This window comes from Malaya genurostris, chromosome 3 (genome assembly GCF_030247185.1).
Source record: "Malaya genurostris strain Urasoe2022 chromosome 3, Malgen_1.1, whole genome shotgun sequence".
NCBI lineage: Eukaryota > Metazoa > Arthropoda > Insecta > Diptera > Culicidae > Malaya > Malaya genurostris.
In genome coordinates, this window is record NC_080572.1 from 88,399,739 (window position 1) to 88,425,994 (window position 26,256).

The window sequence follows — 26,256 nt, forward strand, 5'->3', positions numbered from 1 at the left end:
CACGAAATTCAGGCTTATGCGCAAGCGCGGAATAAATTAAGAATTAACATTAGACGTAAGTCTGTTCTAACTTGTAGTATATAAGCAAAATTTGTTAATTAAAATAGTAGTAGCAACTCAAAGGTTAAACTGTATTTTTTAAAGAAAGAACGAGCCCCACAACACCGTTTCGTGTCGGCACTGACCCGGATAATTGTGTTCACAAGTATTTGAAAAAATATTTCCGTTCATTCACTGAACTCAGTCGACTTGATATTGATCCAGATCGAGAAGGAGAAAATATAGCGTCAAACACTTATGTCGTTTTCGTTTTTAAATTGCACTACACTGGTGTAGCGAAAGCTGCACTGAAACCGTTCGTTTTTACCAATTGCACTACACCAGTGCTATACTTTTTCTGCACCGATGCCACTGGTGTAGCACTCATCAAAAGTTTGGTGTAGCTCTATGCAATGGAATCGTTTATTGTAGTCAATGGTTACTGTTTATGTTTTCGTCATTTTTGTTCGTTTATTCATGCCTCAGTGTAGCACTGCACCGGTGTAGTGCAAATTAAAAACGAAAACGCCGTTAGTCAAACACCTCCTGTGCTCGTTGTATTGATTAGAAAACTGTACTCAACAACAATAGAGACAGAATTACACGTGAGAATTGTACATGGCCCGTTCACCATTCATGTACATGTGTCCATGTGTCTGAATGCGTCGACAGGATAAACGGAACATCTGTAACACTAAACATAACTATAACTTTTTCAAATCTAGCTTTAGGGAATTTCATTGAAAAAATCTTCCACGTTCTGGAAAAATTAAAAACCGTTGTTTATGAGCATAATAAACAGTCTCTATGATGAATCATTTTTCAGTCATCAGAGTTGCCAGTTTTATATAAAATTCAAAAACGTACACCGTCACTCTGACAGTGTACCTCATAGGAAAAAATGTGTCCACGAAAATTCATCGGAGCATTCCGTATTATAATTTGTATTTGGTTATGCTACACAAGAAAATGGTAAAGCAGAAATGTACCGGAAATTGTGTGATTTTAATGATTTTTCCGTTTTGAGTAGAATAAAGACTGTTCCAGAAAGTATGGACGCAACCAAAAACCACTGCCATTTCGCAATTGTTCAGAATCTGTGAATTTTTATGGCTGCTTCCTGTTGTTTACACTCTTCTCTAACCACTTGTGCAGTTGTTTATTCGTTTTTATGAGTTTTTTTTCGAAATGCGTGGACTTTCAGCTGAACAACGTCGAAAAATTGTGTACAATTGGTGCACAGAACGCGGACTGTCACTGAGAAAGATAGTAAAACTGGAAGGAGTAAGTGAAAAAGCCGTGCGAAATGCAATCAGGAAGTTCGGTGAGGATAACACCTTTGAGGATAAACCGAAAACGGGTCGAAAAAAAGGTCCTGCTAACCCTCAGTTGGATAAACGTATACTGAAAGCGTTCGAGCAAAAGAAGGAGGTTTCAGTTCAGGATGTGGCCAAAAAAGTGGGTACTTCGAAGTCAAATGTTCTTCGTGCTAAAGAACGTCTAAATTTTCGAACCTATGAGAAGCAGAAACAACCAAAACGTAGTTCGAAACAAGAAGCATCGATCAGGCCGAGGGTTCGAAAGCTGTACACTACGATTCTTGCTGGAACCATTCAACAGTTCGAAAAAGATTGGAAAAAAGTGTCAAAACTTGTCGCCAAGAAGTCTGTACGGAATTTAATGAGGAACTTTCGCAAGAAGGTGCGCCAGCTAGTCTACAATGGCTAAGTAGTAAATATTGAGAATAATATTCTGTTGTTGTAGTCTAATATTATCAGTATATCGAAAAAAAATTGAATATCTAACACTTGTGAATTATTTACAGCGAAATCAAAGTGCGTCCATACTTTCTGGGACAGTCTTAAGGTAACTGGCTTCACAAAGAATAAAAAGTAGGTTGTTGGAATACTTTCATTCGTTTCGTAATATAATTTATTAAAATTTATTCATTCCTGCAATAATAATTATAATAAAATTAGAGCAATAATTATTCTATTTCAGTTTCTGTTTTGTATTGTATTGTGTATTTTTTGCAAATAATTATGTCTGTTAATAATTAATCAATAATGATAATATTTAACTCAAACGATCCATACTTGATTGCTGAGTTTTGCTTTTTTTTGCTATGCATTGAATCAACTCACCAAATTGATCAAAATGCGCGTCAAATCCTATTGTTTTTCTGCTTATAATAGGTAAATTTGTTAGTTTTAGGTTACCGATGCTGAATGAGATACTGTTTTCTCATAGTGCCTCTGATTTGATGTAGGTCAACTGGCTATCGATACGACGCGCATTGAGTTTCAGGTCGGCTTTGTTTTGTTTGTTAGCTAAATGTACTTATTTTACAATGTTACATTTGTTCTGTCCACCTACGTTCTATAGACAAATTAAACAACGAACTTATAGGATCTGGGAGAGAATCAAACTTAACTCGGTAAAGGAAGTTGCTAAACAAAATATTTGAAAGAGGACTGGCTTGAGTTCTTCCGAGTAAAGTGTATTTTGTTTTCTTCATTGGTTTTGTCCATAAAAGTGGTTAAAAGAAAAATATACAAAAGGGGTTTTACAAAATGTTGCATGCACGTGCCAGACAGCCGCATCTGAGTTGTGGAGCCGAATGCACTTGCTGCCTGATTTCTGTTTGTGATTTTTCCGACGTTAGTTTGGCCCATCCCATTTCAACCCTGGTGTATATTTCCCTCACTATTCGGGTTTGCTTGTTTTGTTTTAATCACGTTTCAATTAATTTATTTTTTCCGTCTGATATTTTGTGTACTTTTACGTTTATGTTTATATTTAATTTAGTTTTTTTTTGTGTTCCACTTACATCTCCAAAAATTATACCACTAGGATCCGACTCGTGCATGGGATGCAATCCTTCAACGTTTTCAAATGTATGTAGAAGAAATGACAATAGTGTTATGAATGTTAGTGAGATAGATTATCTCATTTTCTAGAAAGATGTTCTCCTAAGTTTTAATGCGATGCTGTTTTGCTTTCGCGTTTGTTAGTTTCGTTTTCTTTACTCCATGGTTTTGGTGGTATTAGAGGATGTACAATTGTTTGCTTTATTCGCTAGTATTTCATCTGCTTTTTCCGCTTATTTATCTAGAAATTTCATTTCTTCCCCTATTTTTTTTACTTGTGTTTTTTGTTGTTTTGTATTTGTCCCTAGTTTTATTTTATTTTTTTTATGCTTAACAACCACTAGCTGTTGTTGTATCCACATTGGGTTTATTGTTCAATGTTCAAGTAGTCACGTCCTCTCGTCGTCCCATTCTCGTTGCCGGTGCTTGTCAAACTACTTTTCCCTTGACTGATCGTTCGGCGCCTCAGTTGTCCATTACCTTTGCTGAACACTTCACTGGGTAATAATACCGACGCGGGATGGTGAGCAAGGGGTGAATCGAGTGTGGTTATTGTTATTCGTATGATCCATACACCAAAGTGCCGTAACAGAGGAAGGAGGAGACGGAGAAGAAGTAAATCATTTAGATACACTGCGTAGTCAGTCTGCTATTATTTTGGCGGTTCTTAGCTTCAAAACTATTTGGCAAACTAGTCGTTCGACGTAATGACTATTTGGCTTGGATAACGGATTGCATTACTCTCGAATAGCAGGGTTTCCTGTATTATGGCAAACGGTTTTCATATGATTCAAGTACAATATTTAATTATTGTGTATTTATTGTAGAAATTTTACAGTATTCTGGCATATCGTTTTCTTTTAATTGAAACACAATTCGAACAATGATGGATAAACCTAGATTGATAAAAGGATTTACAACCAACAACTACAATGAATGATGAAACGTTAAATAATTTACATAACATAAATTTACTTAAAAAAAGTGATTTGTAGTCTCAATTAATGTTTTCCTTTATTGGCTACACTGGCCGAGGTTGAGGGGTTCCAGGCTCCACACACTCTATACCAGACGAACTAGGCTACGTCACCCAAATGAACTCACCAAAACTCAGGTCATTAGAATGGCAGGGTTCTTCCAGCATGTAGCACACATACCACGATTTGTTTTTGTATTTTCTACATGATATAAGTCAACTACTAACCTAACATTTTACGCATAAGTCAGGTAGTGAAATGGGTAATTTTTAAATTTTCAAAAGCTATTGGAACTAATCAAAAACTTTAAATTATTTTTGATTCGGAATCGATGCGATACGAAGACTTTTCAGTTAAACCATTATTTTTCATATTTGTTAAACGCGTTGACAGTAATACAGGATAAGAATTATATAAAAAACGTCTTAAGTCAACTATAGACCAGAATAATTTGTCAAGATTTCCTATGATTTCAAATACTACTTTAATGTTCCAATCAAATAATGTGGCTGCTATCTTATGATCAAGTCAACTAACAGTTTTCTGATTTTGAATAAAGTACTTTAAATTTCCAGACTATGTGATAAGAAATGCTACTTAGTTCCATTAAATAGTCTTGTAAAGCTTTGTTTAACTTTCGGGGGCTTTCAGAATCGTACCATTTACTTCTAATGGATGATAACATCGTCCTCTGAAATATCCGTCCCCTAGATATGATCTGATAGGTGATGAGGACGGCGTTCTATTTAATCAGATTACCTCCAAAGTTGTGTTTTATCACATATTGAGTAGTTCAATTGAAAAAAATATTTTCCAAATTCTGACAAAAACTACGGGTTCTGAATTTAGCGATTTTTCGTTATTTTCATCCATCATTTTTTCCTAGTGTGTTTTTCGTTGGATGTTGGAAGGTAAACTTAGATCTAGTCGACTATACGTCAAACCGGACAAAGTGATATAAATCATTTCAATGTTTGCTGTTTCGAGCTCTGTCTCAGGAGTATACAAGATTTCACAAGCTAAATTTATTGCGATGTGAAGTAAAACGTTTAATCAAATTGTGAAAATTTAAAGATCACATATAAAACATTAAAATACGTAGAATGCCTCCAAACATTGAAGACAAACGAAGAGCGTGAATTGAAAAATGATGAATTAAAAAAAAGCAGTCAATATTTTCAATATAAACCAAAACTGAACCTAGAGAATCAATTTTGAGTAACTTGTAGAACAAAATTTCGAAATAGAATTCAAGCAATTGAAAACGCACCACATGTTACCATAGAAGCTCACAGAATCGTATCGAACTTACTGTTTAACTACAAAAACTTGCGTAATCCGTTACTTGAGCAGTTTCCAATGATCAATCATCAAGCGTATAATTAGAAGCGGGAAATTAAGCACGAACACATACTACCCACAGCATTGAAGATCTTTCTTTCTGAAAAAAAATTTTTCGGAAAGAATGAGCAACAATGTTTTATGATGGCATCATTTTTCCTTTATTTAATCTTAAAACAGTCCGACTGAATTACAAATTTATTTTTTAATTCGTTGGGAATTTCTTGGATTCGATGGAAGTTTGATTTCTCGTACGTTTCTGCTAAGAACCTATATGTGACACCATGAAATTGAAAAGAAAAGATTTCTCATGCATTTTTAAGTAAATCATAGCACATTAGATTCATGGCGAACGAAAAACAAAGTTCTACATTCCGATACGGAACTTAACCTTCTGTTTCAACGCATGTCGATTGCTTGGTTAGTACTACGGTCCGATTGACACTAGTGTCGTTTTCGTTGGATGCCGAACTTAACCCTGTTTCTATCCTAACTACTTTCAAACCGTATGTTTGAAACTAGCTTCGAGCCTTGTTTCAAAAGCATTGAACTGAAATTCGAATAGATTACGAATCTGATTCTTATATCAAAGAAACTTTTCATCAACGAAAAAGACATAAAAACATTTCCAGATCCGGGTCGAACATACGATATCTGGCTTGTGAGAGCAGTGCTGTGAGTAATATAGTTGACCAACTTCATTACTGTCCTGTTTACTACACTGACAAAAAATTCACACGATCGATTCATATGTCAACAGCACTTCAATTTAATAGGCTTTTTCCTTTCAATACATAACCAAAGCGATTTGTTTTAAGATTTCATGTGAAAATTCACTAAGATACGAGATTATTTTTCACTGTGTGTTTTTCCTTTGGATGTGATGTGTTTTGCTATTGAATCGAACATGTGTTAAACACTTCATTTTCTATTGGAAATAAGTACAGCACAAATGTATGTGCAAAATACTTGATTCGGTCCACTGTGTTTCAATCGAAATCTATGTGAAAAACAATGTGACATTCATATGAAATTCATATAGAATCTGCCAAAGTCTTGGGCATTACATTCCTTTTGTGGAATTTAGCCTTTTTCTGTTTCAACAACTTCGTACACTAAGAATTCGACTTCGCAGCCGATTCTTAGTGTACAGAATCATTGCATGGCTAGTACTATGGATCCTACTGACACTAAGAATCCTTCCAGGTCGGGGCTCGAACATACGACAACTGGCTTGTAAGACCAGCGTCCTATGCATTGAACCGCCAACCCGAGAATCATATAGAATCTAGAGGTAACGATATATCTTATCGTTTTGATGTGCATTTCAGATAAATGTAGCATGATTTCCACTAAATATCAACACTCATTTTATGAGTTAAAAGTATATTCTCATGAATTTCATGTGTTCTACGAGTAGTGATATGCTACGAATGCTTTGCACATGATGCTAGCGTGCAAATTATTTTCAGTGTAGGCCTACAATCAACGAATTGTGATGATAATCAGAGCAAATCAGTGCTTCGGACCTACATAAGAACGAAGCAAAAGTGGAAGCGATGCGATGCGAAATTTGATACATCGCACTACCGTGCTCCGTTCAGTTGATTCTAGCAAAAAAAATAATTACATGTATGACGGAACTCACACGAAGCGATTAGAATTCCGGTGAAATTTTCAACGAGTGAGCATTATTTCACAAGAAAATTCAAAAGAGTCAGTTAGTTTGGAACATTTTCTAAACAAACTGATGTTTTTCTCTTGTAAATTCATCAAGCAGTAGCATAGGAAACTGCTTTAGCGTTTTTCACAATGGTAATGAATATTTGAAACACGAATATAAAACTGTTTTAAATTTCTTGCGAGCGTGTGTAACGAAATCTAACAGACGAAATGTCAAAGCGTTGAATGACATTTCAGAAATTTACAATATAAGCTGTAATTGTTTTGCAATGAATAATACAGTTTCATTCACAAGCACTCTTGTTCACTATCATCACAGAGAACAGACATCCAAGTAGAGATTTCAATGTGTGTAAGAAATTTAACGGTTGTTTTGAAAAGTAATCACGAAGTGGCAATTCTCCTGTAGGGACGTTTCGAGCAGCCCAGTAATCCCTTATGGGCTCTTGCGTTCGAGCTTTAATATAATGGTAATTAATGCGTGCAAAGTCGAGCGCAACGGTTATTTTTAACGAATTTTTACTAGTATGCTTTACACAGCTTTTTGGAAAAAGTTTATACTAGCTTGGATGTATGTTCTTTGTACTATCATCCAGAAATTCTTCTAGAAGTTCGTGACAAAAATTTATGTTCTCGCAATCATTCATTTTGCCAGTTTTTCTTGTTATAATTTCCATATACGTTCCTTTTAGTTATAATAAGTTTACGTTTGTTCAAGTTTTAGTTATAAGTTAATCGCAACACGGTGATGGATATCTATTCTAAGAGCATATTCAGAAGTTCTAGATGCATATTTTATGTCAGTTTTAAAATTTAAATCTAGAAATTATAACAAGAAAAACTGACAATTCCAACAGCGTTTTACTCGTCTTTCAAATATAGACAAATTAGAACGGCAGCACATGCCAGTTTTAAGTTTGACAGTACAATTTTTGAATAAATAAAACTAAAACGGCTTGCTCCAATTTCAGTTATATTTCAGATCTATCATATAAAACTTGCAGCTTCTGAATTTGTCCTTAGACTGTCAACCATTTCGCAAAGGATTTAAACTTATGGTTAAAGTTTGACATTTCGATAGTTTTTCTTAATTGAATAGCTAAATTTAATGTCGTTCTCGCTTGAGAAAACTGAAATTGACCCAGGGTAGTTTCATTAAACAAACACTTTTCACAAAACTGTGTTGATTTCGCACTTAGCAACGGGGGTTTGCCCAAACCCACACAAATTTGCTCAGAATTTTTTCACTGTGTTAAATAAATTTCAGATTTTACTCAAGTTAAAATGTTCGATTATTTGTTTTTATCATATTTTGAACGCTTTGATCGCCAACCGAATACCCGAGATGTTGGTTACGATCTAACTTTCTAGCGTCCCATATCCTTGCCACTGAGCTGGAAACAAAAGATTTTCAAACCAACCGGTTGGCGGCGACATTTATTAGGAATCCATATAAAATTTCATAACGAATTCCGTTTGCAAATTTTCCTCCTTTATCTGGAATTCGTTCCGAACTGCACATATGGAGTATTTTAGAGGCTGAACATAACTGCTCAAGTACTGCCTGAAACAAATGACGTCAATCTGAGACAGTAAATATTTCATATAACCTTGACATTTTGCCTTGAAGTGTGAAAAAAGCAAAGCATACTAAGGGCATATTCAATAGTATTCTAGTTCTAGATGCATAATTTATGTCAGTTACAAAATTTAAATCTGAATTTTATGACAAAAAAAAACTGGCAGCCCCAGCAGTGTTTTACTCGTGTTTCAAATATACAAAAAATAGAACGGCATAGTAGACCAGTTTTAAATTTGACAGAAGAACTCGTCGAATAAATAAAACTAGAACGGCTTACTGGGGATACTTTGTTCCAGATTCTGCTCTATTATAGATCTTTCATACAGAACTTCTAGCTGCTGAATTTGCTCTAAGAAGCGACCGATATACGAGAATCTTCGCGTTCGTCTACCAACGTATTCGCTTATGAGTTTCAACTGGTTTCATAGCAATGAGGTAGACACAGGTGGGGCAAACATAACTCTTTGCTTTAGTAAGCCAAGTGCAACTGAAAACCACGTGCTTGCTTTTGTCACACAGTTCGAACTAGTTGGTATTAAAACCAAGCATGTTTATTTTACATGTATGTCGTCATACCAAAGTGTTTACAATATTTGGTTGCCAACGCTAGCAAGCAATGTGATTTTTGAACCATCTGTTTATAACACATTGTTTTCCTAGAGGATTCTTCTTGAAGAAAGCGTAGTTTACACAGCAAAAAACTAATTATTTCATCCAAAATTTCCGAGAATCGTACTAGCGTGGCAAGTCATATTGTAAAAAACCTAACAAAAAAAAAAAAACACAGAAAATTTTTCATACGGGACTGTCATTCAAGTTAGAGCAGTGCAAACGGAATTCGCCAATACAAATACATCGGTATGGCTTCCAGTCAGAACATCATCTTTTGATAATCACAGGTAGTAAGTAATGGCAAACAAACATAATGCATCGAAACACCAAAAAGGTAAAACCTAAAAAATGCTATGGTCGCCTTGAAGTAGCCAAAATTATATTTATTACGAATTGATGAGATTCCTTTAGCTAGTCTAATTCTGTCAATAATTTCAATTCTATCATACTGCTTATACCAGATGGGCGATAAGGATGATATTATTTTTTTAACAAACAAGACACATATCGTTCGTAGTTATCGTATAAAAATGCATGTCATTTATTGGGGACGAACCAGTAGATAGACTGGAATATGTGTCTAAATGTTAGGATTCCTGTAAGAATCGTATATTGCAATTTAGATGAGGTTGAAAGAATGTAATCTGAGCAGATTAGGTTGTGTTCCAGGTGAATTTCGCGAATCGATCAATTTATGACACTAAACTTTCACTAATTCATCCAGCAATAAAACAGCTTTCGTGAAATCAAGTGAGGTAATTGGATTTTCTATTGATATTTGAGTGATGTCTTTATTAATAACATTTCGAGTTTCATCACTATTGTAGTTTTTAACCTATTCTTCTAGCTGTAGATGAGGTACATCATAAAAGACTGACCTTGGCCTTTTCTAAGATTTAATATTTATTTAATTATTCCTTTTAGAGAACTGACGAGATTAATAGCAAAAAAATCACTAACTGAACAGATTATCAGCAATGCGGATTCGAGGGTGGGACTGTACTGTACTGTACAGAAGGGTATAGCCAAATATTCATTACGTCCAACAATAGTGCACACTTTGGGTTACTCCTGGAAATTATTCTAGGATTTGAACCCAGTCTTCTGAAAAAAAAAGAGTTGAACACGTTCTGTTGCGCAGTGCACTAAAATTTTTGAGGGATTGTAGGTATTTTTATTTGGAAAAAGTACTGATTAAGGATTGGTCGGTCGATTACACGGTGCTATCCGTTGTTTCAATACGAGAACTTTTGAATATCATCAATCAACACAATTACTAGATACTACAATAATCCTATCTAACTCAGGCCATATTCAATGTATTAAAATTGCAATTACAAAGGAGTGAGTTTCTAATCGCGATCGCTTCAGACTAATTGGAAACAATTTTTTGTCTAAACTTTTGTAGACTTGGTAGTTTCTGGGAATATCCTAGAACAATATCCAAAGGCAACCCATGCTTTCTTTCGGTGTTCAAACGACTCTGTGCAAAACCAAAAATGCAATGATATGATTTGAAATAAAATAAAGTTTGGGTTCTTAATGCAATTCGGTTATGTAATATAACCTTCATAAAACTGACTGTTTAGATATTTTCAATTTTCATACCAACGAAATTTTTTAGATACAGAATCACACAAGGACACAATGTTCCTCGGATGCAAAATTTTGTAACAATATAAAAAAAAATATGTATACTCAATGCACAGTGCAAACTTATTCGAACGACTAAGCTTTGCATTCGGTTTTCGGAGCTTTTGATACTAGTACATTTTCCAAAGGGCCCCGATTACTGTTTATTACCCCTCGCAATGGCGCTTTAAAGTTGGCAGCCGCCTGAAGCTGAATTTGATAGGCTAACGAGTGGATCTTGAAGCCGTACAAGCTGAAATGGGAATGAAAGAACGAAAACGGCTATCAGATATCCTGGAGAGCTTTTACACTACAAAAAAGACAGATACGTGCTGCTACCCAGTGGAACGGTAATCTCGTTAACTGGGTTGACATTCATTTACTGCCATGAGATTGACGTTTTACTCGGCACAGGTCTGCCTGTGACGCATGTTACAATGCGTTACACTATTATACGAATTGACTCACCGCGGCACGAACTGGTTGGCGGGACGTTTCGGGCGATACTCGGGGTGTACCATGAACAGCATGTGAGGAAAACCGGTGCCAAAGTAGGCCCCGTCCGTGTGATGGTGTCTCGAGGACTTTGGTGTGTAGACATCGATGCACTTTGGACAGTAGTTTTTCACCATCGCTTCACCGGGCACATCGGATAAACCTTTGATTAAAATTACGAAAAAAAAAAGGATGTGAATAGATTCAGCCAGCTTTCGGAAACCAATGAACAAACCTAATGGAAGCATCGGTTGGCTCTCGCAGTACACCCGCGGGCAGTGACCAAAGTCGCCGCTTTGATATTTCTCTATCATTTGAGCTATACCGCGATTGGTAAGGATATACCTAGCGTGGATCAAGCCGTACAGCATTTCGGCCGCCTGCTCGATCAGATCGGACTGGTTCGGATTGTCGTCTATCTCATCCTCTGCGTTTGGAAGATGAAACCAGAAATGCGACCATTGGCAAATAGCCAACTACAGTAAATGAAGGTGCGAAGGGCGTCTACTTACCTGGTTCCAGATCCAATATCATGTCAAGTGCCTGTCTGTAGTTCGGCACTTGTTCGTTCAGTCCGGTCAAGTTGAACTTATCCTGAATATAGTCTTCGTCCACCTGAGAAACAGCATAGTAGGGATAGAAGAGAGGTGGTTGTGTTGAGTCAATTATTTGATTTTGAAACGATAATTTCATGTTGCAGTTTTTATCAGGGTGGACGTTATTTGGCCTAAGTTTGCTTGGCACAAACTCGTTTGGAATAACTTTTGTTTGACATAATGTCATTTGACATAAAATGAAAATTGTTATTGTTTCATTTGGAATAATTTTCGATTGGTATACTTTCAATTGTGCATATTTCCTTTTAATATTCGATTCGATGATGTGGAACAAGGCAACCAAAATTTCTAATGATCGACATATTCAATTAGTAGTCACACTTTTGAATCCGCAAATGCACGAGAGTCTGCTTAGATTAATCTTTATTAGGAACCAACACCTTACACGCGAACGCAGACTATAGACTATATTTGTTGTGATTTGAATTTGTTTTGTGGCCGACGAAATTACATCAATATCCCAAATGTATGCAATTATATGTTTGTACATGCTTGCGATAAGGATATCGATATTTAGGCTTCTCTTCGCCAAGCTTGTGTTCAAGTTTTGTATGCAAGCAGTTATTTTTATAGCGTTTCTCTACCACTACCATTCTGCGATTTCGGTTGAAGCGATAAACTTTTTCTCATTATCAATCGAGTTCATCTTATATAAATTAGAAATTAATCTTATGCACTCAAAATTTACCTTGGGGTAGTTCTCAATTTCTCAGGCGAAACGACATAACATGGAATTTCATCCGATCTTGCATGACTCAAGATCAGAGCATACCAATTAAAGCTTCAAATGGTTTTATGGTACTTTTAGTTTTGCTGTCTAACAACCTACCTCTAACATGCTACACGTAGGACTGAAACGTTAGCTATAATTTTGCTTATATTTATAGCTTCTCGTGCTTCCAACAACTTCGCTTTTGCATTGATTGACCAATCAGAGCGATGCTTTCCATTTGATATATCGTTTACTCCTTCAAAACTGTCGACTATGGCAGGGAAATCCGGTATGCCGGAGATTTTTTGCGGACAAAATAGGACACTGCTAGCTATTAATCAACATTTCAATGATATACAATTAAAAATACATGGCTATGAACATTCAAATTAATTCGTAGAAATATTTCCAATCAAATGGTGACATAATAATAATAATTGATACAAAATTGACTGAGCTGTAATTGTTCAAAACCTGACCACATTTCTACGTGTGTTTTTCTTGAGTTTCTAATTTGCACCACTATATAGAAAACAAAAATGTGTTCCACATTAATACGTCCATTACGAACAACGTCCAGAAGGCAAAAAAATTTGTCGATTCATTTCGTTTACATATCTTACAATTTGATTTTGTTTGTTGGTATGAACACTGTCAAGTCTGTTTGCTATAAATATTACACACTAAACTCTGGCACTATGTACAGTGATGAGTGGCGATTTCCTTTAAATTTGTTTAATAAATATCTAGTTTGCAGATCATGGTAGTCGATGTCCAAATTAACTCATATCACTTTTGCGAACGGTGCACGCTGCGGTGTTCGAAAGGAGAGAAAAAAAACCGCCACCTCGGTTTTGAAAACACAATCGAGTCCATCGGTACCAAGCACACATGTGCACGAGTTAAGGCTGTGTTGAAGAAACCAGAACCGCGGTGCAGGTACTAATTGTGATAGTCGATAAGAAATATGTTAATTAGTAGGCGTTGATAGAATAAGGACTGAAGATTGTCAGAAGAAATATAATAACTGAAAAATGAAGGTGTAATAACTTTTCTCTCGAGATGCGAAGTACCATATCTGGTGACGAGGAGTAACCTGATAAATTATCCAGGTAAAAAGAGTTTTTAACGGAAACTCTACAAACAAGATTGAGTAAGAAACTAAGGTGATAGACGTTCTAAATAGAAAAGAAGGCGATAGCCGCTGCGAGATGAAGAAAATAGGCGATAGCCGTTGTTCTCGAAGGAAACAATAGGTCTAAGGCCGTTATCTTTCGATAGAAATCAGGCAAAAGTCGCAAAAATGGGGTTTATTGAAACTTTTTTAACTAAAACATTTTCAGAAAAAGTATGGAAAATTGGAATATTTGCCAATTCAAATGCAATCATTTGCCAGTGAGGTTTGGAACTACAAGATATATTTTATTTGCTTGATGGAGCCGATTTAGTATAGGATTCAAATAATGGAATCGATCCATATAAAAATAAATGCTTATTTTTCTCCCAAGCAGCACGACTCTTTTGTGCGCAACGCGTTCTACAAGCTAGTACATGAATCATTACGACATGAACATTTCATAAGGGCACATAAACCAATGAGAGATTCTCTTTGTTTACATTCTCTTCTGTTAATAACACCTAAATTTTAACGTTCACTTACCAAATTTGTATATAGAATGAAAGAAAATATCACCAGCTTTGTAATAGTATTATACATGTAACGAACAATTGCGTAATAACGCAGATATAATCGAAAGAGAAAGTAAACAAAGAGAATCTGTCAATTGTTTTAAGGCCATCGTCCAAGTACCATGCGCGCGGGTGGTTTTAGGAAATTTTCGATGGAAATTTCGAAAAATTTGCCAAAACCAAAAACATACAGACCTTTGAAATACATTTATCTATCTACAGGGTGAAAATGGCTGGAAAATTCGGAGGATTTTCCGAGTCTTATCAAAAATAGCTCTGAAAAATGAGTGTTTTTGTGATCTTTCACAATTATCTGGAAAAATAAAGCGATGACATAAACTTATTTTTTCAAATAAACTTTATTATGGATACACAGATTACATTCGGACACATTTTTGGAAAACCTTTTCACGCTTTTCATAGAAAATCCACGAATTTTAAAAATTTCCACGAAATCGGTTATATGAAATTCGTTGATTTTCCATGAAAAGCGTGAAAAGGTATTCCAAAAATGTGTCCGAATGTGATCCTTGTTGCCAGCATGAGGTTTTTTTTGAAAAATAAATTTCATTCCATCGAATTATTTTTTCAAATAATTGTGAAAAATTACAAAAAAGCTCATTTTTTCAGCGTAAAATCCTCCGAATTTTCCAGTCATTTTCACCCTGTAGATAGATAAAAGTATTTCAAAGGTCTGTATGTTTTTGGTTTTGTCAAATTTTTCGAAATTTCCTAAAACCACCCGCGCGCATGGTACTTGGACGATGGCCTTAAGTTTTTTGTCTATAAATCAATGGAAACAATTTATTACTCAAGGGAGCCCATAAGGTTTATTATTTTCAAAAAATCATATTTTTCCTTTTATAATTTGTCATAATAAAACATTTCAAGAATATTTTGTCAAGTTTTTATGTCAATCGAAGCAGAAATCTTGGGCCTGTGTGCCGAGCTCTTACTTCTTCGCAGTATGAGATAAAAAAAAGTAAAGGCTCACAACTTCCAGAGTTTTGTTCCGATAGATTTGAAAATTTCACAGAATATTCTTGAAATGTTTTAATATAAGAAAATAATAATGATTTTTCAAAAGTGTTAGACCCTACCCGCCGCTTGTGTTCAAATTTTGTATGCATTCAGTTATTTTTATAGCGTTATGTTTCTCTACCATTCTGCGATTTCGGTTGAAGCGATAAACCTTTTCTCATTATTAATCGAGTTAATCTTATATAAATTAGAAATTAATCTAAAGCACTCAAAATTTACCTGAGGTAGTTGCAAATTTCTCAGGCGAAAACGACATAACATGGAATTTTATAAGAACTCGCATGACACAAGCTTCAAATCGTTTTATGGCACTTTTTGTCTTGCTGTCTAGCATCAACCTATCTCTGGCATGCTACACGTAGGACTGAAACGTTAGCTATAATTTCGCTTATATTTATAGATTCGCGTGCTTCCAACAGCTCCGCTTTTGCATCGATTGACCAATCAGAGTTATGCTTTCCCATTGATATATCGCTTACTCCTACAAAACCGTCGCCTATGGCAGGGAAATCCGGTATGCCGGAAATTTTTAACAGACAAAAGAGGACACCAACCAGTTGCGATGAGCCGTCGAGAATTGCCATTAAAATCGTGGATCGTTGTCGCTATAGACTTTATACGACCGCTTCCAACAGGTGAATATCTGTTGGTCATAATCGATTATTTCAGCAGATATAAAGAATTGGAAATAATGAATAGAATAAGTAGTAGGAAACAGTTTAAAAGTTGAATAGGATATTTTCCAGACTCCGATAACGCAAAACAATTCATAGGAAGAGATTTCGAAGAATGCTGTAAAACATGGTATTTGGTTTAACCATTCTACACCTTATTGGCCCCAAAAAAAAAGAATAGAACATATGAATTAGTCGATAAGAAATATGTAAATTAGTAGATATTAGGCTTTGATAGAATAAGGACTGGAGATTGTCAGAAGAAATATAACAACTGAAAAGTAAAGGTGTAATAACTTTTCACACTAGATGCGAAGTACCATACTAATGTATGTTACCAGTGTTCGGTTCTATTTTATGCATCATTATTTCTCTCTATCGCCGATGTTCGGTTTTGATTAAACACGATACAGCGGCTGAGAAAAATCATCGCCACTTTACAGAAAGTGCGGCCGAAATAATGCTCGACTTCTGCTTTCCATCAGATGTCGCACCCAGGATCGGTGCTGCCACTTCGTCTTGGTCAATCTTTTCGACATCATCCTCCGCTGCAAATCATTTGCGAGACGAAACGTTCCTCCCCTCAACCATGACACACCTGTCATCATGAGCTATAATTTTAATAGAGCCGACTATAATAGCATGATTGACTTTCTATCAAACAGCGACTGGGATGAAATTCTTGGCAACGATGATGTCAACATTGCTGTACAGATCTTTTCTAATGTCTTGATTGATGCGATTGCTTACTTCGTACTGGAATGGTCCGGACGAAATTCTCGACATCTACCATGGCAAACTGGGCTGCTCGAAGCGTCTCTGCCAGAGAATTTCTACTTGGCGATTGCATTTTGAAACAACCATAAAATTTCTTACACACATTGAAATCTCCACTTGGATGTCTGTTCTCTGTGATTTCAATCTCATTTACCTCGCCTCAAGATTCGTGTTTTTGTATGTACATGCAGAATTGACAAATATCAAATGAAATCGAACAAAAAACCTGTTTCAATCCACCTAGTGGTGTAATGATGCCTTACTCATATCAATCATACTATCATATATAATACTGTGGTATTCTTCAAAATAATTTTCTTCGATTCTTAAAAGAATAACCGAAATCGGTTTGTTTGACCGTCTACTGATAAAAACTATCAATTGGAAAAGATTTGAGGTCGATTTAGAAATTTGTTTTAATGTTTTTCCCCATTTTCAGTGATGGTATACAATTTTTAACCCACTTTACCCTATATTTCCGGATCCGGGAGTCGGATCCTCATCAAATTCAGGAATTACGCATGGGACCATAGGACCTTTCATTTGAACCTAAGTTTGTGCAAATCGGTCGCGCCATCTATGAGAAAAGTTAGAACATATATTTTCTTTTTTTTTTGCACATTTTACCCCATAATTCCGGAACCGGAAGTTGGATCCAAATAATATTCAGGAATTTTATATGGGACCACAAGACCTTTCATTTGAATCTAAGTTTGTGAAAATCGGTTCAGCCATCTCCAAAAAGCCAAGTTAGTGCAAAAAAACGTTACATACACACATACGCACATACACATACATACACACACAGACATTTTGCGTACTCGACAAACTGAGTCGAATGGTATATGACATTCGGCCCTCCGGTCTTGAGGTCCCATGAAAAATTCCTGAATATTATTTGGATCCGACTTCCGGTTCGGGAGTTATGAGGTAAAATGTGCAAAAAAAAGAAAATATGTGTTCTAACTTTTCTCATAGATGGCGCGTTTAAAATTGCACACCGTCATTTAGAGCGACGATGCAAAAATAGGGTAAAATTCTTCTAGATTTGGCTCAAAACTGATTCAGTTTGTAGGCTATATTAGTTACTTACTAAACGAACCGACTTCGGCTATACTGGTTCCAAGTAATGGAAATGTCCCGGGTTGGCGGTTCAATGCATAGGACGCTGGTCTTACAAGCCAGTTGTCGTATGTTCGAGCGCCCAAGACTTGACTAATCACTAACATCGTAACATCACGTAATTGCACTTCACAATTATTTGTTGAAATGAGCACTGTCAATATTTAATTGCTAAAGCATAAATCGCTGTAGGAAAACTACTTTGGAATTATTCGTTATTCGTGCTGCGTAGCTGAACGTCGAAATGGCAGTTCGGAAACTTATGAAATATTATTAACAAATAAAGGCAAACCGAAACTGTCATCCGATGGAGTCATTTACCATCTATCTAAACAAGTATATACAGATAATTTGGAATAAAGGTAATTCCTTATATTGCATTTTGGTGGGGAAAGGGTTCCAATCAGCTTTATAGCCCCGTCCAAAATGTGTTTCCCTCCCCGTTAGTTTGTATCAGGCCGAATTAGCGCATAAACACCTCTTTCAATATGAGGAAATTATATTATTACCCAACAGATTTTATTATTTATTTATGTTGGTTTTCTTACCTTTGGTCATAGTTTATATTCTGTTTTACCTCAATTCCAGTGGTTGTATTCAATTGTGTTTCGTAAGTGTCTTTTATTATCATTCTGTTTTATTTCCATTCCGTACTTTTGCTGATATGTTATTTTATTTCCTTAAATGTAAAAGTTAGTTGTATGTGTTTTTATTCTTACCCATGTTCCATTTTGTATCTAAGATTTCCTAAGAGTGTTAATTAATTATTTTCCAATTTTTCAGCTTTCTTATTCATTCTCAGTCATCCATTTCCGAAAAAAAAGATTAGTGTTTTTTAATAAGATCTTTTTGAGGCCGGTCATGATGGTTTGACGGAAAAGAGCTGAGGACATGCGTTTTTATTTAAATTATATTGACACTTGGGTCCCATAAGTATTACTACAGCATGTTCACATTTAGTTGTCTTCGGTTGATCCTTGATAGTGTCACCATCCGCTCAGGCACTTTTGGGCATCTGGTGTACACTGACTCACAATCGAAGTGCATCACTGCCAATTTGATACAACGCACCCAAAGGCACGGTAAAATGTATATTGTACATACACACAAAAACACATACATACATACATACATACACACAGGCACACACACATACACACATGCATACATACCTACATGTATTCCACACGCAAGTATTACAACATTGAGTTACTATTTCTACTCTAATAGATCCTAACTAAAACTAGTGTGCCAATAGTCATCTCATCAGTAGAGTCACCATGTTATTTTAGCAATCACTCGACTTTCAATAAATGAATTGTGATAAAATCGAATACAAAGTCTTTGCCTCGTCTCGTCGTTGTTCGGAAGTGGTTCAATACTGCTGTTTTAACGACGCGAAATGCTTCTAATTTCATCTTACTCTTGAAGTCAATCTATCGAACAGAGGCAACAGATCTCACTCGAGCCAATGATTTCCGTATATGCAATGACTAATGGTTTTGAGATGAATGCGGGTATCGTTACCTAATATCTATCTCTTCTATTGGTCGATCGTTAGTACTAAACTGAAACGGTTGCTTTTATTAACGTTCTTGCATGCACTTCCTCTTACATTTCACTCACACCTCATCTCACTTATCAGGTCCCAAACGACACACCCTCACAAAATAAACTGGATGAACACCGTTTAACAGCTATCAGTGGCTTGCTCACATATTCAGACGTTATTACTTTGTTCTGTTCCACAGTATTCGATGGTACGGTTTGTGTAATAAACAACAAACGTCGAAGATGAACATTATTCACCGTTCAACTGTTCCGTTATCGTTTTGGACCTGAATTGAGTACGTTAATTTCATTTAATTTCCACCTTCGTAATAAGGGCCTGTAGTATGAAAATGAAACATAAAAAAGTGCTTAATTAAGCCCTACCGGCATCTCCAACCCCGGATGTGGGAGCGTAATGCCATCAACGTGTTATCCAAGTCGTTTCATAATTCATTACCGATAATTAATCGTATCTGATAATGTTTGCAATACCGTCAAGCCCACCAACCATGGGCGGGCACAATCAACAACACTGAAGTCTAAAACAAAAGATACATGTACTACTGGGTGTTTGGATGAAATGGTCCGCGTGAATCGTAACTCTTTAGAGACACATTTAGAAGACTATGTCTATGTTATAGGAAAACTGAGGATCACTGAAACCTTCCTGATCCGACCATGTAATCAGCACCGTCCAATTATTTCTTGATACAAATCGATATAGGACATGTTGTGAAAACATCAATCGCACACGTCAGAGTCGGATGGGAAAAGTTTGAATAATCCTTTACGACTAACTTCATCCGCTCAGAACGAATGCATAAATTTATGACTCAAAAACCCTGGGAGGGAGGGCACCCTGTAGCTCATCATTCAAAGCATAGGGCATTAGTTTTGTAAATACAACTAATACAACATTTTTCTGTAGGATTTGTACTGTGAACATTTGTTCGAGTTGGTGCGAAATTCGTCAAATACAAATCCACTACACCAAATCGCCCAGAAAAACAATCCCATCTGATGACAATCTTGTAAACAAACAAGATAATTTAAGCGATCTGAGGACTGGAGACGTACTTTGGTATCAAAACCACAGTCCTCGTAAAATTTCGTTAAATGTTTTTCAGTTCATCCTTGGCGACATATAGGTGATGGACCACAGGAACACACAAATTAGGCCGGATAAATCGCACAGAGAAGGAAGAGATTCATCATAATCCGACAAACCGATAAAGTTCGTTAACATAAAGAAAAGCGCGACCAGAAACAGAATAATACAACCATCGGATATCCACTCTAGATTTCACTATTTGAGACTATTTAGCAGTGGTGGTAAAGCATCGATTTCGAACACGCAAAACGTGTTCGTTCCGAACCAAGAAGCGAACCACCATTGCGAGTATAAATTAGTCGATACCATCGTTCGAGTTAGCATTGCCGAACCAAGAAGCGATGCTGATGGTGAAAGAACCGATGCTTTAGGTAGTGAGCCTATCGTTACTAGTATGTTCATGAACATCCGATTCGAGTACTATAGGCTGTTGCTTCGGATGAACCGAACTTTGTCAGCTGCGGCTGGACGTTTCAGTGTTTGGGTAGCTTAGCAGAGTATGGTAATTTTGTACATTTCCAGCGAGCGTAGGGTGACTCAATATGATAAATTGAAAATGTTTTAACATTTGCAAATTCGATATTGAATAACTTGGTGAGTCAATAGCAATTAAAATTGACTAATTTTGGGCATTTCCAACGAGCGTAGGGTTCCGGTATATGGAAAATAGAAATTTTTTGGACTAATCTCATCGAGCGTAGGGTGGCGCAATATGAAAATTTGTATATATTTTGACTTTTGCTGATTTCACGTTTCATTAGTGAATCAAGAGCGATAAAAATTTGATAATTTTGGACATTTTCGACGAGCGTAGGGTGGTGCTATTTGGAAAATTCTAAAATTTTTGACTAATGTCAATTCAATGTTCTATTAATTGATGAATCAATTGCAGTTCCAATAGGATTTCCAATTTCCAGCGAGCGTTGTGTGGTCCTTTTTGAAAAATGTAAGTAATTGAATTTGCAGATCCGATGCTTTATAGATTGGTGAATGAATTAAATTCGAATAGGATAATTTTTGACATTTTTAGTGGGCGTTGAGTAGCTTAATATAAAAATATGGGAATATTTTACCTTTTACTGATTCAAGTTTAATTGATAGCTATTGGAATATTAGAATGTTAAGCATTTTGTTCGGTGGTAAGGCAGCTTTATATGAGAAATTGTGAACTATTTTGCCAAATCGTATGCTGTATTGATTAATATATAAATAGTAGTTGTGAACCATCGGATTAAAACATACAAATCGTCGAAGTGCCTGTGATTTCGACTGTAATTTTCAATGCGCTATTGCTTTGCTCATCAACTGAAATAGAATTTAGTTTTGATGCTGTAGGTAGACATTTCATCGAACCATAAATAATAAAACTAAACTTGCCAACTAAATGGTTTGGTACATATTGCTACATTACAATTTTAGAAAAACCCTACGGTGGCTGATAATTTCCAAAGATTTTTTACTATTTAATAAATCATCGAATTAGTAAAAAATTGAAATTTTCAAATTGCGCCACTCTACGCTTTCTGAAAATGTCGATAATTATCCAAGTTGAATTGATATTGATTCAACAATCAACACAACATCAAATTTAAATACGCTCGTTGAAAATACCTGAAATTGCTCAATTTTCTTTGCTATTGACTCACCAGTTTATTAAACATCGAATTTTCAAGAGAAAAAAAAACCCTTTTCATATTGAGCCACTCTACGTTTGTTGAAATGTTCCAAACTATTCAATTCTTATTGTTATTGATTCTATAATCAAAAACCATAAAATTTGCAAAAGATCCAAAACTTCCTATTTTCCATATCGATCCACCCTACGCACACTAATAATGTCCAAAATAATGCCATTTGAATTGCTATTGAGCGATTTATCAATCGAGCAAAACAATTTTTTGTGCTGATCACGTGTGCATTGATAATTTCAAAACCAGGATGCGAGAACTGAAATCAACAAACCATCGTATCGAACACAGTTTACTCGGCCCTCGCCGATGGTCCGCCAACCGAACGGTTCGAATCAGATTGCTTTGCCGAACGCCGAGCACAGAACACCTTCGCATTAACCGAGGGAATAATTTTCGAACCTATCGATGAAAATTTTTGAGTAAATTTGCAGAAGCATCGGCGTTCGGTTCGCAATTTACCACCACTGCTATTTAGGCTTAGCGGTTTATGTTGAACCGTTTGGTGGCCTTCAACAGTTTAACATAAACTGGTAATGCAAGCATTGGAAGACGAAAGTTTAAGCTAAGTAAAAAGGCCTACGCGATTCTCTGTAAAGAACCTGAAAGAGATCAGATGTCGCATTCGATGGGTGTGTGCAATCAAGGTGGGTGCGTGTGTTTAGCGGGAGTATGACTGAAAAACGACGGCTCAAGATCAAGTATCCTGGGAATCTTTCATTCCTTCGGGTATTTTCCGGAAGAGATAAGTGCACCAGTCAAGTATTTTGTTCATTTAAGAAACCAGTATTACTGGCTGTTGAGAGTTCGCGGTTAAGTTAACTTAAATGAATATGTTGTCATTGGATAATATAGTAAATATTAATAAAATGGATTAACTTTCATCAAAACCGAACAAACACGTGTTTTGCGGATAAGATTTTCTGTCGTAAAGACTCACATGTATTTAAAAAGAATATTTTGTTCAGTGTCGTAACCGGCTTCAACGGCAGATGTTTCCTCATCGATATCTGAAATTCCAAATCCAGCGGACATTTCGGTGTCTGCCATGGGACATCAAAATTCATCCGACATTTCACGTCCGTTGTTCAATGCAGTAATCGAAAAACATGTTTCAAATAGTAAGTTTAAGGGACAAAAGGTTTTACCCCCTAATTTATGATAGATGCACATAACCATATTTACTTGAATATACGTTTCGTTTTAGACTCACAATTTTTACGGCTAGCAAGTCGAAACTAGTTTCGTCGAGACGTCAGTTTTGATATTACACTTAGGTGTAATATTTAAAAAAGCATTAACTTTACGTCTGCCTAGCGGTTTATGTTGAACCGTCAGGTCGGAGGTAGCAGTTCAACATAACCTGCTAGGCACTGATGAGTCTAAGACGAAACGTAAATTCAAGTATGTTTCAAATACTTATTTCATTCCTATACGGAGAACGACTTTCGACTTCAACTATTTTCGCAACCAAATTTTGATTCACATCAGAGTTTATCTGGAAAGCGACACGATCAAAATATCATTGGAACTAATTAATGAATCTTAATTCCATCTTCAAATCAACACAATCCAAATTGCAAGCTTCAAACTTGTGTCAAAATTTATGCGTTGTCAATCGGAACGTAGTCACAAAAGTGTCTCCGAATATTTCAAATGCTGAAGTAGAAAACCACAGCTAATATATTGAAACAAACAAAAAATTGATTGCACTATTAGTTGAATAGATTGTTAGGTTTTGGGAATACATCTCAATGGAAATCAATTGGTTTACAATATGCAACTAGATGAAAGATAACACATAATCGAACAGCATTACAACCTATTGACATAAATAGACCTAAACTAATTAATGTGACAGCGATGTATGAATTAAAAACGCAATAGGAACAAAATGGCTACAACGATCGGAACTAAGTATTCGCTTAGATAATGCAAAGTAAATATAAGTTTGGCTCAGACAGTACTTTTTCTAGTCTTTGAAATTGCACGTATAATCACAACAGAATGATTTTAACTGGTTGGTAATGAATTTTATCGATAGAATTAATCAAAATATTTTTAGAAATCGGTGGACACCCAAACTTTCAATATTCGATTATGTTATATTCATTAGCATAAACAGACAGTATTCCTTGTTCAAAAGAAAAAAATACTGACCACTAATTATTGTTAATTTGATGAGTAATCCGTAATTTACAGTTACACTAACTTATTGCAAACTTGTTCGATGAATTTCTTCAAACTATTAACACGATCAAGTTCCGAGCGGAAGTATTCAGTACTCACCTCACAGAAGAACTCATTGCCACGAAGTCCGCAGAACCAGGAAATCCAAGAAACCTCCTCGGAGCTACTCATTTTCCTGCAATTGAAGGAAATAAGTAAACAAAATCATTAACTATTCACTCAATCATAAATTTCCCGTTTGATTCCGGTCCAACTGTACTAATTACTGCCCAGAAACGGTACGGGAAACAAAAATTATTGCGGCAGACTGATTTTTGCTTTTTTTTTGACAGCCAGCGGTAGCCACAGCGAAAATGGTTGATGAAATTCACGAGCGATTTTGTTGCTCGGGCGATTTTTCTTGATGAGTTTTTCGTGGTATCGACACCGCCCGCAACGCCGATAATTAGCCCAAAGTAAGCACTGACACGTTTTCCACCAGTTGAAATCAAGTTTTCCGACAAAAAACGCCGTTTTCCAGTCGAAAATTACCTTTTTATTCCCTGGCTAGCCACGCTTATGATTAAATCTTGAAGAAATAAAAAATACGAAAAAAATCAATCGAAACTAGAACCGTGGTTCACACTGTACAACTGTGCGCCCGGGAATGCCCGAATTTTGATGGAATGAAGGAACGAACGAACGCAACTTCGTGCGAGAGACGACAGATGACGAGACAGTGACTGGGAAAAAGGAATATGGCGAACACGCACGAAATTTGACGTTTGGGCGGTGCCAAAAGTGACAGTTGTATTTGAAAATGAGCAGGGTGCCTGAAAAAATCAGCTTATTTCGATGTTCTGGGGACAAAGACAGTGTCGTCGTGTGCACGAAACACAATCTTCACAGTTGATTTTTAAATTAATGAGGTGTTGTGCGCACTTTTTTGTACACGGTTAAAACAACATACACTGAAATGAGTAGCAGAAGTACTTTTTTCTAATTCACTACAATTTTCTTGACTTGAGAATTTTTTTAAAATAGTAATAACAAGATGAAACGTAAAAAAAATGGTTACGAAACTTCTGAGCACGTTGAGAACGATCATTATAATATTAATATATTTCGTGCTTCGGCTTTGGTTCATAGTGTCAGTAGGATCGTAGCGCCAACCATGCAATGATTATGTATGCTATGAATCGGCTGCAAAGTCTGTCGAAACTGTAAAATGCCACAAAATGAATGTAATACCAAGGCTTTGTTTTGTTTCGGCTTTGATACGATTGTTCAGGGGTTATTTCAAAATGCACACAAGTTACAAATATTTTAAAAATTATCAATCATTGTGATGATTTTGGAACCAAAAATAACTGTTTTCATGATGTGTCCCTAAAAGAGAGTTACCGAAAATATGTAGAATAAATCTATTCGTTTTTATGGAAACGACCGTATCGCATCACAATATGGACAGTCACGGAATTTAAGAGTTTAAAATTCATTTAAACCAAAAAGGATTACATCCGGTAGTTCTCTACCGACAAAGTAGGGTTTCGTACAATTGCCAGAAAAAGTAACCAAATCCTAAAAATGATCGAAACTCATTTTATGTTGATTTATTTAGTGGATGTAGAAGGAAAATGATAAAATTTTCATGTCTTTTAACGATAAAATAAAAATTCATCGACTAATTAAAAATTGATCTGAGAATATACGATAACTTCTAAACAGAATAGAAACCAAAGTGGAAACATTCATCGATATTTTTCTCCATTTGCTGTCAATGTCAGTGTTGCCCTGCTTTGAAAAACAGCTGAAATGAATTGCATAGGCGTTGCTCGTCAAGAAGTTGTATTGTCACTGCAACATTAACCTAC

General features: G+C 35.9%; 1 protein-coding gene across 4 annotated transcripts; it reads right to left on the bottom strand.

Moving 5' to 3' along the window:
- Nucleotides 1–2,805: 2,805 nt before the first annotated feature.
- LOC131435196 (casein kinase II subunit beta) lies at nucleotides 2,806–25,112 on the bottom strand. 4 transcript variants are annotated; one of them, XM_058602835.1, is made up of 7 exons: nucleotides 24,935–25,112; nucleotides 24,503–24,578; nucleotides 11,744–11,846; nucleotides 11,467–11,658; nucleotides 11,205–11,394; nucleotides 10,803–10,989; nucleotides 2,806–3,401 (listed from the first exon to the last, which is right to left on the bottom strand). In XM_058602835.1, the coding sequence occupies exons 2-6, from the start codon at nucleotides 24,572–24,574 to the stop codon at nucleotides 10,833–10,835; spliced, it is 714 nt and encodes a 237-aa protein (XP_058458818.1). In that variant the 5' UTR covers nucleotides 24,575–24,578; nucleotides 24,935–25,112; the 3' UTR covers nucleotides 2,806–3,401; nucleotides 10,803–10,832. The 4 variants fall into 4 exon arrangements, with proteins under 4 accessions (XP_058458818.1, XP_058458817.1, XP_058458819.1 ...); XM_058602834.1 differs by having other exon boundaries at nucleotides 2,806–3,406; XM_058602836.1 differs by having other exon boundaries at nucleotides 10,908–10,989; nucleotides 24,935–25,111.
- Between the last annotated feature and the right edge of the window lie 1,144 nt (nucleotides 25,113–26,256).